General features: G+C 48.3%; 1 protein-coding gene across 3 annotated transcripts in view; it reads left to right on the plus strand.

Moving 5' to 3' along the window:
* The first annotated feature begins 523 nt into the window (after positions 1-523).
* STRA8 (stimulated by retinoic acid 8) overlaps positions 524-20,788 on the plus strand; it is a 28,255-nt gene continuing 7,990 nt past the window's right edge. For 2 of the 3 annotated variants that reach the window (XM_063642292.1, XM_055281464.2), the window contains exons 1-6: positions 2,459-2,507; positions 9,678-9,905; positions 11,918-11,993; positions 12,463-12,547; positions 14,442-14,696; positions 15,589-15,874. In XM_063642292.1, the coding sequence (XP_063498362.1) occupies positions 9,714-9,905; positions 11,918-11,993; positions 12,463-12,547; positions 14,442-14,696; positions 15,589-15,874 (894 nt within the window). In that variant the 5' untranslated portion in view covers positions 2,459-2,507; positions 9,678-9,713. Of the gene's footprint in view, positions 649-2,458; positions 2,508-9,677; positions 9,906-11,917; positions 11,994-12,462; positions 12,548-14,441; positions 14,697-15,588; positions 15,875-20,788 lie in introns of those variants that run through there. The other variant, XM_055281465.1, reaches the window with a different exon arrangement.

The following is a 20,788-nucleotide window of genomic DNA, read 5'->3' on the forward strand; positions in this document are numbered from 1 at the left end:
ATTTTAATTGGAGGATAAAAAGATAATACAGCCTGAGGTCCCTGCCTTTTATTTCATGAAATGGATAGACACTAACAAGGAGAACAAATTCAGAGGGCTATTCCTCCTACCAGAAAGTTAGGCCCGAGGAGCACAAAAAGGGGTGGCCATCCCGAGTTGGTGTGAATGCAGTGACCTTGGAAGGCTTCCCGGGTGTTGAGCTGGATCTGCGAGGAGGGCATGTCCTCCAACTGGGAGAGAAGGAGAATATTTCCTGGCAGGATCTCTGCTGGGTTAGAGTATTTCAAGACAGGATCTATGCCACCGTGCAGGAGGAATTTCAGGGCAGAATCTATGTTGCTGGGAGAATATTTGAGAGAAGGATCTATGTTATCGTAGGGGAGGGCATTTCCGGACAGGATCTATGTTCCTGTGGTGGGGTGGGGGTGTATTTTAAGGCAAAAGTTTTGCTACTGGGAGGAAGGGGTCAAGGTCAGAGGGTGGTGGTGTGTGTGGATGTTACCAGGGATAACTCGTCGTATCCAGAGCTAGTGAGAGGCCACCAGGAGACCCCCAGTGTTCATGGGCAGAGCCTTCTGCCTTGCAGCTATGGGGAAGATTGACGTGGACAAGATCCTCATTTTCAATCAAGAAATCAGGCTGTGGCAGGTAAGTAAGCTTCTTAGTAACTTTCCCCCCAGGACTACATTTTTTCTGGGTGCACATCTGCTTGTGTGTGTGGCAGTGCTTGGGGCGGGAGGTGGGGTGACTACATGAAAGGTTGCGGCAGGTCAGAGATCAGTTTCCAAACCACTCTGTGTCATCTCGGTGCAAGGATATGGCTCCCCACGACAGAGCTTCCCAAACTCCTAGGTCCCCAGCAACACTGCAGGTAGGGCTGGTGGTGGGAGGTGTGGGCAGGCCCAGGAGAGAAAAGTCAGGGAGTAGGGGTGGAGTGGGGCGGTGACAAGCTCCTTAAAGCCCTGAGCGACCCTAGGTCAAGGGCTGCATGAAAGCCAGAAGGGGAGCAGCGACCCAAGCAGAATTTTGGAGTGAAATGAACATTTTAAATTTTCCTAGAAAGGCCTGTCTTTACAAAAAAATTAAAAATTAGCATGGTGTGGTGGTGCGGGCCTGCAGTCCCAGCTACTCAGGAGGCTGAGGCAGGAGAATCGCTTGAGCCCGGGAATTCCAGGCTGCAATGAGGCTGCAGTGCACTCCAACCTGGGCGACAGAATGAGAACCTGTCTCAGGAAAAAAAAAGTGCTAGAAGGGGAGAATGAGAATTGACCCTTACTGGAAGGTTTTTCTGTTTTTATGCGACGGTTTCTTTATATGTGGGACATCATCTCATTGACGTCAAACTTCATGAGTGTCTAAGCCTGCCAGGTACCCTATTGCGTGCTTTCCGTAGGGGCTCGTTGATAGTCCTCTCAGTCCCTGAGAGGTGGATTCTAATCCGGAATCCCCTGCTACGCTGCTAAGCCTGTGACCCCTGTTTCACCCCTGCCTCAGGAGGGAAGGAGCTCACCCATCAGATGGCAGCAAGGGGGCGCCTGGGCGGAGCCATGCGTCTTGCACCGTGCACCGGCCCTGAGCCGGGCACTTCGAGGGGCTTGGTCCTGCCTCTGCTACCAAATGTGCAGGGCCTCGCTGGTACCCCCACCAGTGTCAACCAGATATAGTAGGATCATGAGCATCACGAAATATTTCAGGATATAAGCATACAAGCAAAAAGAAGCCTAAACGAGAGTACATCTATATTTGGGGAGCAAAGATGATTTTTTTTCCAAACTGAAAGAATACCTACTTCCTATTACCCAGAGTGAACCCCTTTTCTCTCTTATTCTTGATATTTTAATCCGAGCTATTAAAGGTCCCTTCTCTGCACCCCATTTTCTCCCCCCATCCTCTATTTCTTCCTGCCTTATTTAAAATGCTATTCCCCTCTCTCCTTTTATGCGTTTATTTCCTTCATGCCGTTTTCTCATGTTTTCGCTTGAGACAGCGAGCCTGGTATTTTGATTCCCTTATCTAAGGGGTTTTCCCTAACCCTCAGGACAACCCTATAAGCTGGTGCCATTGCCCTATTTGAGAGATGAGAAAACTGGGGCTCAGTGCCAGGTGAGTGGAACCAGCTGGAGGGCATCTACTTAGTCCTCCTTGGACACACGAAGGCTGTGTGGAGCCCCTGAGCTGATTACTGACGCGGGGGTCCCCTCCCTGACCCCTCGCGACCCTGCGAGGTGAGTCAGCCCCGCCCCTCCCTCTTCTCTCTCCTCCCTTTTCTGTCGCCTTCGGACAACTTGTAACACTGTTTCTTCCACTGCCCACATGCCCATTGGCCCGTCACCGCGCATTCCCATTGGCTGTGGCGGCCGGGGACAGGGCCGCGATTGGTCCCCACCCCTGTAACGAGGTGCCAGGTCTGTTTTCTGACCTTGACAGGAGCCGTGATCCCCACTCCGGCGCACGAAGCCGGGTGACTGCTGTTCCGGGAGTGGGCACGTCGCGTGCACCGTCGGCGAGTAAGTATCCTTTGAACTCTCCTCTCCAGAAAAGTGCCCTTGGGCATATGAGTGTTTGTGTAGACATGAAATAATTCAGTGCAGTGGCGCCAAACAGGTGAACTTTTAGCGCGGGGTTCACAGGAGCCTTTTGTATCCGTCATCGTGGCTACCTACATTTTTGAGACTGATTCTGGATGATGGTGATTATTATTATCATTTTGAGATGGAGTTTCGCTCTTGTCACCCAGGCTGGAGTGCAATGGCGCGATCTCAGCTCACTGCAACCTCCGCCTCCCGGGTTCAAGCGATTCTCCTGCCTCAGCCTCCTGAGTAGCTGGAACTACAGGTGTGAGCCACCACGCCCGGCTAATTTTTTGTATTTCTAGTAGAGACAGGGGTTTCACCGTGTTGGCCGGGCTGCTCTCAAACTCCTGACCTCAGGTGATCCGTCCACCTTGGCTTCCCAAAGTTCTGGGATTACAGGCATGAGCCACCACACCCAGCCAATTCTGGATTATTTTTACATAATTTGATATAGATAGAGAATCAAAGGAAGCTGTCTGTGGGTTGTAGTACATTATCCAGTGTATTATATTGTCTGGGGCTTGCTAATGAGAATGGATCACACTCAAATATTTTGTGGACTGATGCTTAAAAATGAACATTTCTCTGAAACTTGGAGAAGGTGAGGGCATTTTTTTAAAGTTTAGTCTAGGGAGTTTTTTAAATGTCAGCTCTGAGTGGATATTAAATAGTATTTTAATAGGAAAATATGTGGTAATGAAAGTATGCTCTTCTTTATAGATGACAATTAATAAAAAATATGTCATGTGACAGTGTTAATCCTCACAAAATGCCCTTTTAGAAGAAGGTATCAACAAAGCTGCCTTCTAACTTTGTTAGACTGAAAGGTTATGTTTGGCAAGCTGATCTCATGAACAAGGTTGAACACAGCAATAAGTTTTGGTTTTGTTTGTTCACTTGTTTGCTTTTAGACAGAATCTCACTCTGTCACCCAGGCTGGAGTGCAGTAGCACGATCTCAGCTCACTGCAACCTCTGCTTCCCAGGCTCAAGTGATCCTCCCAACTCAGCCTCCTGGGTGGCTGGGACTACAGGCACATGACACCCGGATAATTTTTGTATTTTTTGTAGAAATGGGGTTTGGCCACGTTGCCCAGGCTGGTCTCAAACTCCTGAGCTCAAGTAATCCTCCTGCCTCAGCCTCCCAAAGTGCTAGGATTACAAGCAAGAGCCACCATGCCTGGGCAGCAATAAGTTTTTTAAAGGGGAAAATATGTTAGAGCTATGGCCATTCTGAAAGGCCTAGTATTATTTGGGGCTCCAGTTTCCTGCAGAATAAATGGGCTTTGCACAGAGAAAGTGTTCAGTAAACATTTGTTCATAAACATAAGGAAGTCTCCAAAATTCCTTAAGATGAAACTTCTCATACTACTATGTGCTCCATATCCCACTTCTATTGGTTTTGAGTGGCTTATCTTTTATTATTATTATTTTATTATTATTATTGCTCCAGATGCTCATAGAATCATGATCATGACTTTTTTTTTTTTTTTTTTTGAGACAGAGTTTCACTTTTATCGCCCAGGTTGGAGTACAATGGCATGATCTCGGCTCACTGCAACCTCCACCTCCTGGGTTCAAGTGATTCTCCTGCCTCAGCTTCCTGGTAACTGAGATTACAGGTGCCTGCCACCACACCAGCTAATTTTTCTATTTTTAGTAAGAGACGGGGTTTCAACATGTTGGCCAGGCTGGTCTCGAACTCCTTACCTCAAATGATTCGCCTGCCTCGGCCCCCCAATGTACTGGGATTACAGGCGTGAGCCACCGCGCCCGGCTGATCATGACCTTTTAAAAATGAAAACGTTCAGACTATAATCTAGTTAAAGAATTTTTGGCCGGGCGCGGTGGCTCACGCTTGTAATCCCAGCACTTTGGGAGGCCGAGGCGGGCGGATCACGAGGTCAGGAGATTGAGACCACGGTGAAACCCCGTCTCTACTAAAAAATACAAAAAAAAATTAGCCGGGCGCGGTGGCGGGCGCCTGTAGTCCCAGCTACTCGGAGGCTGAGGCAGGAGAATGGCGTGAACCCGGGAGGCGGAGCTTGCAGTGAGCCGAGATTGCGCCACTGCACTCCAGCCCGGGCGACAGAGCGAGACTCTGTCTCAAAAAAAAAAAAAAAAAAAAAAAAAGAATTTTTACCTCCTTTATGCAGATAAAGAAATTAAGGCCAGACATGGTGGCTCATGCCTGTAATCCCAGCACTTTGGGAGGCCAAGATAGGAGGATCACTTGAGCCCAGGAGTTCAAGACCAACCTGGGCAACATAGTGAGACCCCATCTCTACAGAAAAATTTAGCCAGGCCCAGTGGTGCATGTCTGTAGTCCCAGCTACCCAGGAGGATGAGGTGGAAGGATCACTTGAGCCTAGGAGTTCAAGGCTGCAACGAGCCATGAGCTTGCCACTGCACTCCAGCCTGGGCAATGGAGCGAGACCATATCTCAAAAGAAAGAGGAAAAAAAAAAACTTAAGAACTAGAGGCCAGAGGTGGTGGCTCATATTTGTAATGCCAACACTTTAGGAGGCTGAGGCGGGAGGTTCACTTGAGCCCAGGCATTCAAGACCAGCCCGGGCAACATAGTGAGACCCCATCTTTATTTTTATATGTATATATATGTGTGTGTGTGTGTGTGTGTGTGTGTGTGTGTGTGAACTAGAGAGATTTCTTTTTTTTTTTTTTTTTTTTTTGAGACGGAGTCTCGCTCTGTTGCCCAGGCTGGAGTGCAGTGTCACAATCTCGGCTCACTGCAAGCTCCGCCTCCCGGGTTCACGCCATTCTCCTGCCTCAGCCTCTCCAAGTAGCTGGGACTACAGGCGCCCGCCACCACGCCCGGCTAATTTTTTGTATTTTTAGTAGAAACGGGGTTTCACCGTGGTCTCGATCTCCTGACCTCGTGATCTGCCCGCTTCGGCCTCCCAAAGTGCTGGGATTACAAGCGTGAGCCACCGCACCCGGCCATACTAGAGAGATTTCTTGCCTCATCCAAAGTCACAAGGTCACAAGGTTGGTTAGCCTGAAGATATGGTTATGACCCAGGTCTCAAGCCAATCCATAACCCAACTTGCCTTTCCCTTTACCAGCTCATCCCATCTTTGACTGTCTCTGCATCATCCTTAATATTAGCTTCCTTCAAACTACTATCTCTGTACTGAGTTTCCTCAATTCTTGCTCATTTTAGATGCCCAAACATTCACATTCACCATTCCAAGCATGCCCAGTTTTCCAAGTCTGGATAGGATATCCAGCTTCTTCACCCTGTATAATCTTCACTACCTTTCTTAATTAACATCACCTTGAAAGAGATTTTGAAGGCTTCTCAATGGCATGCAGAGAGGTCTTTTGGGTTAGGGTGGAACTAAGATGTTATTTCTCCTCCGCCCACCAAGCTTTTCTCTTAATCTTTATTTTCCTTTAGCTCATTCAACCCAGTATCTCTGCCCTTGGGAGATTTTTGTCTTAGTAGTCCAGGCAATAGAATTCTTAGTGGTTTTAGTTTGGGAGAGGCAGCCAAGAAAGGGAAGCTTGAGTTAATCATCTATGTCTATGCATGGTACCACTTCCTGGGAGGGACACAACTGATGCTTGACACACAGGTGCCGACCAAAGATTTTACTAAGTTGTTGCCAGAACATGACTGAGTTAGAAACCAGTGTGGCCTGGGACTGGGAAGCTCATTAAAGGAATTGGGACTTAAACTGGGAATTGAAGGGCAAGTTGGCTCTAGATCCATAGAAACTGAAGACAGGGGCAGAGAGAGATGGTATTATAGATGGAAGAAGGGGCAGTGGGTCATGGAATAAAGATTGGTGAGCAGGGGAGCAAAACAAAGGGGCAATTGGGAGATTCTGAGTTTTCAAGGCTATTAAAATGCAGTTCCAGGCCCTAGGGAGGTTCCAGAGTATTTTCTCTACTGTGGTATAATTCCTTACACTGCTGGGAGCAGTTTCTTCGACATACTTTGCAACTGCAGAGGGCTTTTAGGAGAGCCAAGTTTTGTTTTTAAAAAACAGATCACTTCTTGATCTCATTTTTACAATAGTTAGCTCCCCCTTTCACAGTATGTTTCATTTCCCCTTCCTAGCCAAACGGCTAATCTTGGAATAAGGCGGAGGATCCTGCCCTCCTCTCCCCATCCTAGACAGTAACTTCTGAGGCATTTGTTCCAGGCGAGCCAGCCCTTCACACAAATCACAGGTGCTGACAGGACAGACCCAAGTGTATTATTAGATAAAAAGAGCTCTGTCCGCCGGGCGCAGTGGCTCACGCTTGTAAACCCTGCACTTTGGGAGGCTGAGGCGGGCGGATCAGGAGGTCAGGAGTTCGACACCAGCCTGACCAACATGGTGAAACCCCATCTCTACTAAAAATATGAAAATTAGCCAGGCGTGGTGGTGTGCGCCTGTGATCCCAGCTACTCAGGAGGCTGAGGCAGGAGAATCGCTTGAACCCGGGAGGCGGAGGTTGCAGTGAGCTGAGATCACGGCACTGCACTCCAACCCAGGCGACAGAGCGAGACTCCATCTCAAAAGAAAAAAAAAGAAAATGAGCTCTGTCTAACAAAGATCTACCTAAGACTCTGTCAGGGCCACAGACAAGAAAAAAATTCCAAGTCAATCGAAATAACTTGGAAAGAATGCCTTGTGCGGATCACAGCACAGTGGTTCCTAGTAGTGAGCAGGAGGCAGGATCTAGAGGGAAGACATTGAAAATCACTCAAGGTCTAATTAAGAGTAACATCTCCAGGGCTTGATTCTGCCCTTAAAGCAGAGGAGAAGAGTCGTCTCCCAACTTTCCTGCGGTGTACCCCCTCCCCGAGCCAAGGCGGGGGTGGAAATTTCCCCCAGCTCCTGAACAGGTGGCGCCTGAGGGCAGGCAAGATGGAGGCCGTGGCTTCAGGCAGCTTGGCCAGCATGGTCTGGGGCTGTCCCCGCCCCTAGGGGCAAGCAGCCCTGGAGGCCCCTAGAGGCGACTGGTGGGAAGTCTGCCCCCTATGGGGGAGGCAGAGGACTGCACCCTTGTCCAAGGCTGAAACTGTCCACACAGCCATCCAGGAATTTCAGGCTGAGCGTGTTTGGGCAGAAGGGGGGACACCCGGCACTGGCAATGGGAGAACTCCATATTCCCTACAAGCCCAGAGGCCTTTGGTGTTAGTATCCTGAGACTGTTAGAGAACTTGAGGTCCTGGGAGGAACCTGTTATTTTTATATCTCTGTTCATGTAGAACAGTGCTTCCCACCCGCTTCGCTTTTTCTGTATGTTAACCTAAATCCCCTGGTGTCCAGACACATCTGCTACTCCTTAATTTAAACAAGTAAAAACAAAAAACAAAAAAAACCTATATTCTTCTGTTCAAAATTTCTCATTTTCCCTGGGCAGTTCAAAATCTTCACAGTTTCACTTTACTTCCTATTAAAGATTAGTTGGTATCTGGAAATTGAAGACCATGAAGGCATAGGCTTTAATCTAACATAACCCTGGAGCTGGGCTTGAGGGGCCTCTGCAGATTCGTGCTGTTTTCCCTTGGAAGATACCACAGTGTAACTCCTGGTAACAGATGTGACAGAGACATGCAGGGACCAGCATGGGCAACCACAGCATCACTGTTCCCATCTTCCTGCCCTGTTCCAAAAAGCAAAACAAGGGAAAGTCGATACTCTGGAGAAGAGCAGATTATTGATGAGAAATTGTTTTCTGACCTAAAAAGTGTTTCAACATCCCACACTGCCTGATTGGGTTTACCATCTCGTTGGCCTATTTTCCGTACTAAAACATAGTGGGAAAGGTGTCTTCCATCTCCCTTCCCCATAATCCCTTAATGAAGATTCTGTTTCCTGCTGCCGCCAGCTGTGGTGATGCTTGACACACAAATCAAAAGTTAGCGGTGGCTCTCAAATTGTGAAAGTATAAGAATCACCCTGGGAACTGCACGCTGGGTTCAGATCCAATGTTTTCAAGGCAGGGCCTGGGCATGTATATTTTCAACAGTCTCTGCAGGTGACCCTAACATACCTCAAAATTAACAAACCCCTGGCGGAGGTCATGCATTGTCTCTGTACGGACTGAGCTCAGCGGGGAGTGGACCTAGCGGAAACCTCTCACTGTAACTCATCAGAAACTCCAGCACTGAGCACCTAATGGAGGCCAGGCTCTGTGTTATGCACTGAGGGTACAGAAGTGACGAAGTCGCAGCCTCTCTGTCCAAAGAGCAGGCAGGCTAGTGGGGAGCAGATCTCTGAGTGGTGGGGTGAGGCCTGATGGAAGGGTCTATGGCTCAGGTAAAAGGCCCTGGCCCCTGTATCTTATTAAAACAATTACATGTCAGTCCCAGAATCGCCTCTCCTAGGGAAGGGCTTCTGGCTTGTAAGCTCAGATGTAACAAAGAAGGACACAGTGAACATCTTCAGAACCCACTAGAGTCAAGATAAGGCAAAATGGCTTTCAATTCTCTGTCGTCGGGTGACTTCTTGCTTGCACAAGTGGTAAAGTGAATTTTCTTGTTTTCTTTTTTTTTTTCCTTGAGGTATATCACAGAAAAAATCACGAGTCTAAAGTATACCCCTTGAGGGATTTTTTTTCATATGCATACACCTGTGTAACTACTACCCACATCAAAGAGGGGGCATTCTTAAGGTAGAAAAGACCTCACAGTGGGGACAAGTACCTGTTCGGCTTTGAACAGACTAAAGTAAAGCCTGAGATCTCAGGGTATGGCTGCTCTCCTTGGCCAAGCTTAAAATTAACCCCTGAAATTAACAAGTGTCTGGTGAGTACCTGCAATGTGTTGGAACCTTTCGAGGTAAGTTCCAGGGCCCCTCAACTCTTAAGTCCTATATGGGTGGTTTGCAATTTTAGGAGTTGAATTTCAAAAACAGAATTCGTGTTGACCCTGTATAATCTCTATCTACTTTTCTTAATTAGCAATTGACCAACATCACCTTCAAAGGGCTTTTGTAAACTTCTCAAATTTCTCTCACTGTAAATCTTGCCAATAACTGAATTCATGAGGCAGCGAATTTGGGGCCTTTACTTGGGAAGGGTACCTCCTTTCTGCCTGCCTCAATTTGCCTTCCTTTTCCTTTAATATTGTATTTTTATTATCCAGGGCAAAGAAAAGCATAATATTACATTACAGCTTATAATGGCAACCCCTGAAGAAAACAGCAATCCCCATGACAGAGCGACACCCCAGCTGCCAGCACAGCTGCAGGAGCTTGAGCATCGGGTGGCCCGGAGACGGCTGTCCCAGGCCCGCCACAGAGCCACCCTGGCAGCGCTCTTCAATAACCTCAGGAAGACAGTGTACTCTCAGTCTGATCTCACAGCCTCAAAGGTATGGGGACCTGGAGGAGGACAGGGGACATTTCCACGGGGGAGGAGACGTTTTCACGTGTGGAGGGACTGCGCTGCAAGGCAGGGACTGGCCTGGAGCTGCCACTTCTGCTGGGGTAGCGACAAATGCCCTAGACAGGGTAATTTATAAACAACAGAAGTCTATTGCTCCTGGTTCTGGAGCCTGTGAAGTCCAAGACAAAGGTGTCATCCGATTGGGTGTCTGGTGAGGGCATGCTCCCTGGTTCATAGACAGGGCTGTCTTGCTGTGTCCTCACATGGGGGAAAGACAAACAGGTTCCCTCAGGACTCTTTTATAAGGGCACCAATCACCTTAATCACCTTCCAAAAGCCCCCACCTCTTAATACTATCATATCGGGGATTGGGTCTCAACATACTAAATTTTGGGGGGACACAAACATTCAGACCACAGCAGGTGAAGAATCATCTTTCCACCCTACGAACAAGCCCAAGATGCTGGAAATCAGTCAGCCCCTGGTTCCAAGTCCTTGCTGACCCAACAGCATCAACATGAGCTCTGGGACTGGGGAGAGCAAAACACGTAGGGGTGCTCAGGGAGCTTGCAATCCACTGTATCATCATGCAGCTGCGGTTCCCTTCACCTTCTCTTTGGGCTGGCAGAGCACTGTGACTCCAGCCCCACTCAAGTCTCCTTTTTAGGCACCCACCAGAATCCTTGGAATCTAGAATGTCAAATCCCAGGCTGCTCTGCCCCCAGCTGCTTTGGGATCCCCCCCATGCCCACCCCACACTCTGGCCACGTCTCACTACAGCAGTTCCCTGAGCCAGGCCTGCCTCTCATGGCCTCTGTGTCTCTGCCCCTGCAGTTAGCTCTGCCTTTGGGATTCTGTGCACACTTCAAAGCTGGGCTTGGCTCGCTCTGCTTAGCTGCCCTGCTCCATGGAATCTTCCGGACCCCTCCAGTTGGACTATTCCTTCCTCCTTGTACATTTCCACAGCCCTTTGCTTCTACCCCTTGTTAGTACCTACTTAATTCTATCTTGTGTTATGAGGGGTTGTTTCCATGCTTGTCTTACCTGTCAGAGGTCAGCACCCTGAGAGTGTGGACTGTCTTATGTACTCTGTATCCCTGGGACTTAGCACACAGTTTTGCCCTTGTACATGCCCAAGGGATGCATGCAGCCTCTGACAGATATAGATGGTCAGCCTAATAAACAACATTTAGCATTTCTCATTTTTGAATAATCTTGCTGTTACCATTTTGACTTTAATAATGTTACATACAGGAAGGAAGGAGGGAAGAAGGAAGGAAGAGGAGGGAAAGAAGAAGGAAGGAAAGGAAGGGAGGGAGGGAGGGAAAAAAGGAAGGAAGTTGGAAGGGAGGAAGGAAGGAAGTTGGAAGGAAGGAAGGAAAAAAGGAAGGAAGTTGGAAGGAAGGAAGGGGGGACGGAGGGAGGGACGGAGGGGAGCAGAAGGAAGGGGAGAGAGGGAAGGAGAGAGGGAAAAAGGGAAAGAGGGAAATTTAGAGTTCAGGTTGACAGCATTTGATAAGTTATTAGATCATCTGGAGCGTATGCAGTTAGCAGGTAAAAACAGTGGGAGAATAGGACATTTGATATTAACTAGCCCTTTGCACAAGGTTACAACTGAGCTGAAGTCTAGCTCTGCTTTGTGCAAGCCTGGGGTTGACATTCATGCAGAATGCGCCTCTTCCATCCCTCCTTATTCCACCTTCAAGCCGCCTCTGTAGTCATTTGCCTTTCTACAGCACTAGCAATTTGCTGAATAAAGCCTAACTCTTTCTAAATCCTTTGGCATTTCGGTGAGAACCCATTCCTAGGCTACAAACAAAACTTCATGCCTCCTGTGCATCAGAACAAACTTCCTATTCTTTTTACTGACAAGGTTAAGGGATGTGACTTTGCATCTGAGGGAGTGTGGCCTCAGCCCTGGGAAAGGATTCCTGGGTCCACAAAACCAGTCTCTGCAGCGAGAGGCTGGCTTTCAGCATTGTCTCTGTCTATCCTCAGTGGCAGGTTCTGAATAAGGCAAAGAGTCATATTCCGGAACTGGAGCAAACCCTGGATAATTTGCTGAAGCTGAAAGGTAATGGATCCCTACTTGCCAATCCCATCTCCCTCCCTGGAGAAAACTGGTTCTGTTTTTCTATTGAAAACAGAAGTTGGGTTACAATGAATCAACGAATATTTATTGAGGGCTTACTGTGTGCCAGGAACTGTGCTTGGGCCAATGTTGAGGGTCCCTGTCCTTAGTGAGCCTGCAGTCCAGCAAGACTGGCCAGGGTCACCAGGCCATGAGACTTTGATGAGTTCCCTACTGGAGTGCTGCCAAAGGCACCTGATCTCATCTTCAGAGGCCAGAGGAAAAGTGGGCTGCTGCTTATCTAAGGCTCTCCCCTCACATCTAGAAGGAGAAACTGGGCCCTTGTCTCCCTAATGCTGACCCTGGAGGGTTCAGGGTCCCACCCACAGCCCACCTGGGCCAGAAGGGTGGGAAAGACTCAACAGAGGCCTGACTTTTCTCTTTGTGTTCCTGGCCTTCAACTCCCCGATAGCATCCTTCAACCTGGAAGATGGGCATGCAAGCAGCTTAGAGGAGGTCAAGAAAGAATACGCCAGCATGTATTCTGGAAATGACAGGTAAGACACCACAAACCCCAGGAAGCTGGGGACCTGCTGTGTCCTCACAGCCATCAGTACTGTCTGGTGGCAACTCACCCTTCCTCTCCAGCCTGCAGAACCATCAGGGCTGCTGCTCACCATTCAAAACAGCCATATGCTGGAGACCATTCCTTTCTCTTTTATTCTAGTAACATGCATCAATTTTTTCCCAATTATAAAAATGATACATGCTTATCACAGAATATGCAGAAAATACACAAAAGCCAGAAAATAGAAAACATATATTGTCCCAGAACTCAAAGAAAATCAATGTTAATTTTCAAGAAAATCCATCAAGTTTTTAAAAAATGTTGCACATTATTCTTTAGAGAAATGAGACCATAGTGTTTACATTATATTATAGCTTTTTCTATATGTATTTTTTAAAGCCACAACTAATGGCTTTCTTGGAGGATACATATGACAATCAGGAAAATGCAAATCTCAGTCTATATTCCAAGCCTCCTGGGAACCTAAGAAAAGCTAACTTAAACTTCAGCAAGGAAAAGGAACCATGGTACACCCAGGTGTCACAAATGCTGAAAGGGGAACATTATTAATATGTCACATTCATACTTTGAAGGAGAAACTGATTTGAGAAATGTACTTTTATGATCTCATGGTTTTTTGTTTTTGTTTTTGTTTTGTTTTGTTTTTGAGATGGAGTCTCGCTCTGTCACCCAGGCTGGAGTGCAGTGGCATGATCTCAGTTCACTGCCATCTCTGCCTCCCAGGTTCAAGAGCTTCTCCTGCCTCAGGCTCCCAAGTAGCTGGGATTACAGGCGCCCGCCATCACGCCTGGCTAGTTTTTGTATTTTTAGTAGAGACACGGTTTCACCATGTTGGCCAAGCTGGTCTCAAACTCCTGACCTCAAGGTATCTTCCCGCCTTGGCCTCCCAAAGTGTTGGGATTACAGGCGTAAGCCACCGCTCCCAGCCGAGCTTGCTTTTTTGACTCAACATGGTACCTTGGGGATTATTCCTGTAAGTATAAAGAGATCCTGGGTGCAGGTCCTGACTTTTCCAAATTATATCCTATTGTTTCATTCTCTTCAAGGTGTCTTTTGAAGAGCAGAATTTGCAAATTTTGATGAGTCCAATTTATCCTTTTTTAAATAGATGAGCTTTTTGTTTAAACCTAAGTATGTCATTTTTTCATGTTATTGTAAATGACGCTTTTTAAAATTTCAATTTCCAATTGTTCATTGCTACTATGTAGCAATATTATTGATTTTTATATTCTGATATTGTCTTCTGCAAACTTGCTAAACTCCCTTCTTGGTTCTAATGACATGTGAGTAGATTATTTGAGATTTTTCTACACAGATAATCACACTGTCTGCAAATAAAGACAGATTTGTTTCTTCTGCTCCAATGTATATTCCTTTAATTTTTTTGCTTGCCTTACTGGACTGGCTAGAACCTCCAGAACAATTTTGAATAGAAGTAGTAAGAGTGGACAGTCTCATCTTATTCCTGATCAAGAGGGGAAACTGTCTTTTGCCATTAAGCACGATGTTAGCGGTAGGTTTTTCGGAGATACCCTTTATCAGGTTAACAAAGCTCCTTTTCATTCCTAGTTTGCTGAGAGTTTTTATCATGCATGGATGTTGATTTTGTCAGATGCTTTTTCCGCATCTTTTGAGGTTTTTCTTCTGTAGTCTGTTGATATGGTGAATTGCATTGATTGATTTTCAAATGCTGAACCAGTTCTCTTGCATTCCTAGGAAAAAGCTCATTTGGTCATGATATGTACACCTACACACACACACATACATATACATGTATACTTGCTAAAGTTGCTGAGAATTTCTTGTCCATGTTCACGAGGGATATTAATCTATAGTTATCTTGTTTCTGTTTTCTTTCCCAGCCTGCTTTCAAACAGTTTTCCTCAGAATGGTTCCTCCCCTTGGTGCCCAATTGAGGCAGTCAGGAAGGGTGCTGAGGAGGAGGAAGATGAGGAAGAGGAAGATCAAGAAGAAGAGGAGGAGGAAGAAGAAGAGGAGGAGGAGGAAGAGGAGGAGGAGGAAGAGGAGGAGGAGGAAGAGGAGGAGGAGGAAGAGGAGAAAAAAGTGATCTTATACTCCCCAGGCACTTTGTCGCCTGACCTCATGGAATTTGAACGGTGTGAACAGTTGGGTGGGGTGGCTTTGTGCACCCATGGAGCTTCCTCCCATGGGGAAGAGGACAGAGGCTCCGGCTGGGGTATGCTGCAACTGTGTACCCCAGCTGGAGCGCATGGTTCAGACTAGGCCCTGAATCACGAAATCTCCAGGATTTTCATATGGGAGGGGCTCAGGGGCAGGACTGGCAGAGAGGCTAGAGAAATAGTCTCGAAGCTACATTAGCATAGCACATACGCTCATACAGTGTTTTTACTTAGACTGAGTGTTTATTTGGGGTGCCTTGTGGGGGGCACAGCTGATGGTGATTATGAGGGCTAACACCTCTCTCCCCCAAAACACATACCCCCACAAGTCCGCACTGCTCTTATAGTAGGAAAGATGGAGAATGGCTGGCTCAGACGTCCCTTGCCACTGCCTCCTCCATAGACTCAAAGCCCCTCAGCAGCCATGTTGGCTTCCAGAGGAGTTGGCTCAATAGCAGGAGGCTCTCTCCACAGCCGAGCCTGACTTTCGGGCTGCAGGTTAAAGTTGGAGTCCTATCATGCCAGCACATTCATGGGCTCAGAATTTTCAAGAATATTGCCTTAGGATGAGAGCTGAGGCAGCTACGCCTCTTATCTGCTTCTGTCTAACACAGAAGGCTTCATGGGCAGGGACTGGGAGAACTTGGGGAGGGGCCCCAAAGCCCAAGTCTATGTCTTTCATGGCCCCCAAGAAGGCTGCTGCTCTCCAAGGGCCAGGGGCGTGCAGAGTCAGAGAAATCTAAGCCCTTGGTGAGCCGTGGCGCCGTGGCCGGGTCTGTGTGCTGGGGTACACGCCATGAACCGAATCCCGAGGAGACGCTTCGAAAGGGAGCTTTAGGGGTGCGAGACGGCGCCGCTTCTGTTCCAGGTATCTCAACTTTTACAAACAGACGATGGACCTTCTGACTGGCAGCGGGATCATTACCCCGCAGGAGGCGGCGCTGCCCATCGTCTCCGCGGCCATCTCCCACCTGTGGCAGAACCTCTCGGAGGAGAGGAAGGCCAGCCTCTGGCAGGCCTGGGCGCAGAAGCACCGCGGCCCTGCGACCCTGGCGGAGGCCTGCCGAGAGCCGGCCTGTGCCGAGGGCAGCGTGAAGGACAGCGGTGTGGACAGCCAGGGTGCCAGCTGCTCGCTGGTCTCCACGCCCGAGGAGGTGAGCGGGCCCACCGGGGTGGCGTGGATGGGGTGCAGGAACCACTCTCGCCCTCGCCCGGGGACACCAGGGCTTTGCATTTAGCAGGTTGGAGGTGCAGTTTGCCTTCTGGCTCCCAAGGTAGGTTTCTGATTTTCTTTCTTTTTTTCTTTTTTTTTTTTTTTTGAGACGGAGTCTCGCTCTGTCGCCCAGGCTGGAGTGCAGTGGGGCGATCTCGGTTCACTGCAAGCTCTGCCTCTCGGGTTCACCTCATTCTCCTGCCTCAGCCTCCAGAGTAGCTGGGACTACAGGCGCGCGCCACCACGCCCGGCTAATTTTTTTGTATTTTTAGTACAGACGGGGTTTCACTGTGTTAGCCAGGATGGTCTCGATCTCCTGACCTCGTGATCCGCCCGCCTCGGCCTTCCAAAGTGCTAGGAACTCAGGCGTGAGCCACCGCGCTTGGCTGGTTTCTGATTTTCTAATCCCTGGGGCCAGGGAACAGCATTTGTTTTTCTGCGGTTAGTTTCCCGGCCTTTCCCTGGGGATGGCAGAAGACAAGGCTTGGGAGGTTGTCTCAGTTGGGATTCTTTGGGCTGCCAGGGCCTGGATTATTAAACCACGAAGAAATGCACTCCTCACACCCGGGGAGGTCCGAGGCAGGTGGAGGAGCTCACCATGTCCGCGGAGATTCGGGCCTCCCTTGGCTGTGCTCAGTTTCTTATCTTTCCCTACCCTCCCCACCTCCCCTGGCCCCTGTGGCTGTGGAACGGCAGCTAGAGCAATCCAACTGTCATTCTTCCTACTCTACATCAGGTAAGACAAAGATTTCCTATGAAAGCTCTTTCTTAAGAGTTAAAGGGCCGGGTGAGGTGGCTCACGCTTGTAATCCCAGCACTTTGGGAGGCCAAGGCGGGCGGATCACGAGGTCAGAAGATCGAGACCACGGTGAAACCCCCTCTCTACTAAAAATACAAAAAAAAAAGAAAAAAAAAATTAGCCGGGCGTAGTGGCGGGCGCCTGTAGTCCCAGCTACTCGGACAGGCTGAGGCAGGAGAATGGCGTGAACCCGGGAGGCGGAGCTTGCAGTGAGCCGAGATCGCGCCACTGCACTCCAGCCTGGGTGAGAGAGCGAGACTCCGTCTCAAAAAAAAAAAAAAAAAAAAAGAATTAAGGAAGAACTTTTCCAGAACCGCTCCTCCCCTCTCATTGGCTGGAACTGGCCAAATTGCCAGCCTGCTGAGCCAATGACTGGCCATAGAGAGGATCACACTTGGACCAATCAGATCCAGCCCTTGAAAGGCGGTCAGTTCCCACCCCAAAGAGCACTGGGACCTCTCTGTGAAGGGGAGGTTACCACAACTGCTACCGTAAATACATTTCTCAGCGTTCAGAACGCTAGTCAGAATGGCCGTGGCCATAGTCTGCAAAGCAGAGCATCAGGTAGCATTTGAGGTCGCCCTGCAAGGAGATAAAAGTGGGCTCACAGCTGCTTTTCCAGTATGAGGACAGCCTCAGAACACTGCTCTACCACACGGCCTGCGCTCCCTCCTCTAGCCCAGGCGCAGCCGATTCGCACTCTGCATATGCCCTGTGCTTCGTGGACATTTAGCATCCATGGCTTCTGCCTGATACACGCCATCCCCTTGCCCTGACTTTCCAAATGCTCCTCAGTCGGGGCACCTTTGAGGAGACGACATGCTAGTTTCCCAGTGTCTCTCTGTGGAGCCTTAGGGCCAGAGAGTGTCCGATTATCTCTGACCCTGGAGTTACAGCCCTGGAATGCCTCCATTTTATAGAAGGTTCCTCAGCTATCAGGCCCAAGCCTGGAGAACGACAGAGGTGTCACCCATTCCTGTCCTTCCAGTTTGCAGGCCTAACCAGCAGTGTGACTTGCCCAGAACTCCCAGCTCCCACTTCAGTGACTGTATCTCTCTCATCACACATTTTTTCACATTACTCTGTCTTTTGGTCATCTGTTGATGGTCAACCCTCCATTATTTCCCCTGATGCTTCTCAACTGAATCACCTGTGGAGTTTTTTTTAAAAGTCAGGTGCCTGGCCGGGCGCAGTGGCTCACACCTGTAATCCCAGCACTTCGGGAGGCCGAGCAAGGTGGGAGCAATGCTTGAGCCCAGGAGTTTGAGACCAGCCTGGACAACACAGTGAGACTGCGTCTCTACTAAAAACTTAAAAGAGCAGTGTGGTGGTGTACACCTGTAGTCCCAGGTACTCAGGAGGCTGAGGCAGGAGGATCCTTTGAACCCAGGAGGTCAAGGCTGCAGTAAGCTATGATCGTGTCACTGCACTCCAGCCTGGCAACAGAGCAAGACTATCTAAAAAAAAAAAAAACTCAGGGGCCGGGCTGCTATCCCAGACACACTGAATCAGAGCCTCTGAGGGTGGAGCCTCAGGATCTGCGTTTTTAACAAGCTTCCCTCGTGGCTGGTGCAGTGGGTCCTATTGGAGAGAACTCCTGGTGCAGAGGTTCTGCCTTGGTCCTTTCCCCGACCTCCAAGCATTGGTCCACCAGACTGTGGCTTCTGATCTGGTTTTCCTCTGATGTTGGGTCCACCATGAGAAGATGTGCGTTCTGTTCCACGATGGCTCAAAAAAAGCCAGATGATTAGGACCTCATACCCAAGGCATGTATGAAAGGGCAGCCAACAGATGTGTTTACAGCCCCAAAGTGCCAAGCCCTGGAGTCTCACACGAAGAAAATGAACGGAAAATACAATCATGGGCTACATAAAGATGTTTTGGGCAACAACAGACCACATATACAATGGTGGTCACATAAGATGATAATAGAGCATATATGGAAACCTGATATATGGCACTTGATATTGGCATTGCACATCAAGTAGGGGAAATAATTGATATTCAGTAATGGAACTTGGATTTTTGGTTTTCCATATGAAAAAATATATATACATAAATATATGGGCTGGGCGTGGTGACGCCAGTCTGTAATTCCAGCACTTTGGGAGGCTGAGGTGGGTGGGTCATCTGAGGTCAGGAGTTGGAGACCAGCCTGGCCAAAATGGTGACACATCATCTTTACTAAAAATACAAAAATTAGCTGGGTGTGGTGGCGAGCGCCTGTAATCCCAGCTACTCGGGAGGCTGAGGCAGGACAATCGCTTGAACCTGGGAGGTGGAGGTTGCAGTGAGTCGAGATCATGCCATTGCACTCCAGCCTGGGTGACAAGAGTAAAACTCTGTCTCAAAAAAGAAAAGATAAATATATGTATATATGCCATCTAGGTTTGCATAAGTACACTCTGTGATGTTCACATGACAAAGTTGCCTAAGGACACATTTCTCAGAACTTATCCCCATCAGTAAGTGATGCATGACAGTATCTACCAAATGCCTGAGCAATTCTGCCAAACTTGACTGTGCCAGCATGCACACTTCCTCAGGAAGAACACATCCAAAGAGAAAACAACCAGAATCTAATGTCTCCAAATCATGGAAACAGCTTTTCTGGGTTTTTCAGGGAGGCCTTTGGGCTGATGTTTTTTGGGTATTAAGAGAAGCTGGCAGCAGATTCCCTCAGCTGTGGCCAGAAGCAGGGCTCTGCCTGCACTGCTGTGCCCAGGTTTAGGCCAGGCCAGGGCTGGGCGATAAGGTAGGCAGAACAGAGAACTCCCATGCCCAAGGCAGGGACAAAGCCACAGTTACTCCTGCTGTGCAGTGACACTGCTGCAGCCCCTGGTCCACCTGGAGAGGTTCTGCTGCAGAACTGTTGTGTTAGAGGCCAGCAGCAGGGTCAGATGGGCCCAGCAGGCTCTGGACTGCTCCATTTCAGTTCAGAGATGAGCTGCCCTGTGAGTGTGGTGGCACTCTGGAAAGGCTATGGAGCCTGGTCTGGGGTCCCCTCTCAGGCTGGCTTGTGAGGGGAATTTGCACAGGTGAGCACAATGTGTGGCCTGCAACTTTGGTGGGCTGATTGCTTAAGGACAGGAATTTCAGTTCTGGGCCCCTGTTTCAGGCCTGCCAGGGAGCAACATGTAGCTGATAGGCTTCAGAGCTGATGGACACTGAAGCACAGGTCTTTCTGTGGCCCCTTTCCAGATCCTCTTTGAAATGACCACAGAGATATCAAGTAGAAGGACAACAGAAAATGTCCAGAAAACTAAGAGAGGGGCCAGAGTCCCAAGGGATTCAGTTCCAGGAAGTCAATTGAAGGAAGACTGAAAGGGCAGACACCAATCGTCTTGGAAGAGCTGTGTGTTGCAGGAAGGGAAGAGGAGAGGAGAGACCCTGGTGGAACCTGCCAGTACCTGCCACCTCAGGGTCAGAGAACTTCCTCTCCTCTCTTCTCCTAGGCGTGATTGCCAGTGCAAAGGAGATGTCAGTTAAAGTAAAGCATGCCCAATTCAATTTTTAATACAAAAACGTCCCATGCATGATTCAAAACATTCTTATACTAAAAATTGTTCATTCTTTATCTGAAATTCAAAATGTAACTAGGCATCCTGTATTTGTATTTGCTAAATCTGGCAGTCATGTAAGTGTAAATCATGTTTCTGTAACATATTTAATATTCTCTAACACATTAGGGGGAAGCAGGATGAAAAACTGTCTAAATAGCAAGATTCCAAATTGGAAATATATATTATAGACCTAGGGAAGTGACTGGAGAGAATTACATCAATGTGTCAACAATGGATATCTGGGTGGGATTGTTTCTCAGTAATTCTTATTTTCTTGATCTGTTTCTATTGTCCAAAATTTCCACAATGAACATGTATGTCTCTTATAAAGCAGATAATGTTCAATAATGTGCCAGGTATGTCTGTTATAAAGTGGATAATGTTCAAATGTAACTAGATACTTCACATACATTATCTTACTTAATTCTTGGAATAGCCCTGTGAGTAGACACTAATGTGATTCCTGTTTTATAGAGGAGGATTTGTGAGATGA

Source organism: Symphalangus syndactylus, chromosome 6 (assembly GCF_028878055.3).
Source record: "Symphalangus syndactylus isolate Jambi chromosome 6, NHGRI_mSymSyn1-v2.1_pri, whole genome shotgun sequence".
NCBI classification, from domain to species: Eukaryota; Metazoa; Chordata; class Mammalia; order Primates; family Hylobatidae; genus Symphalangus; species Symphalangus syndactylus.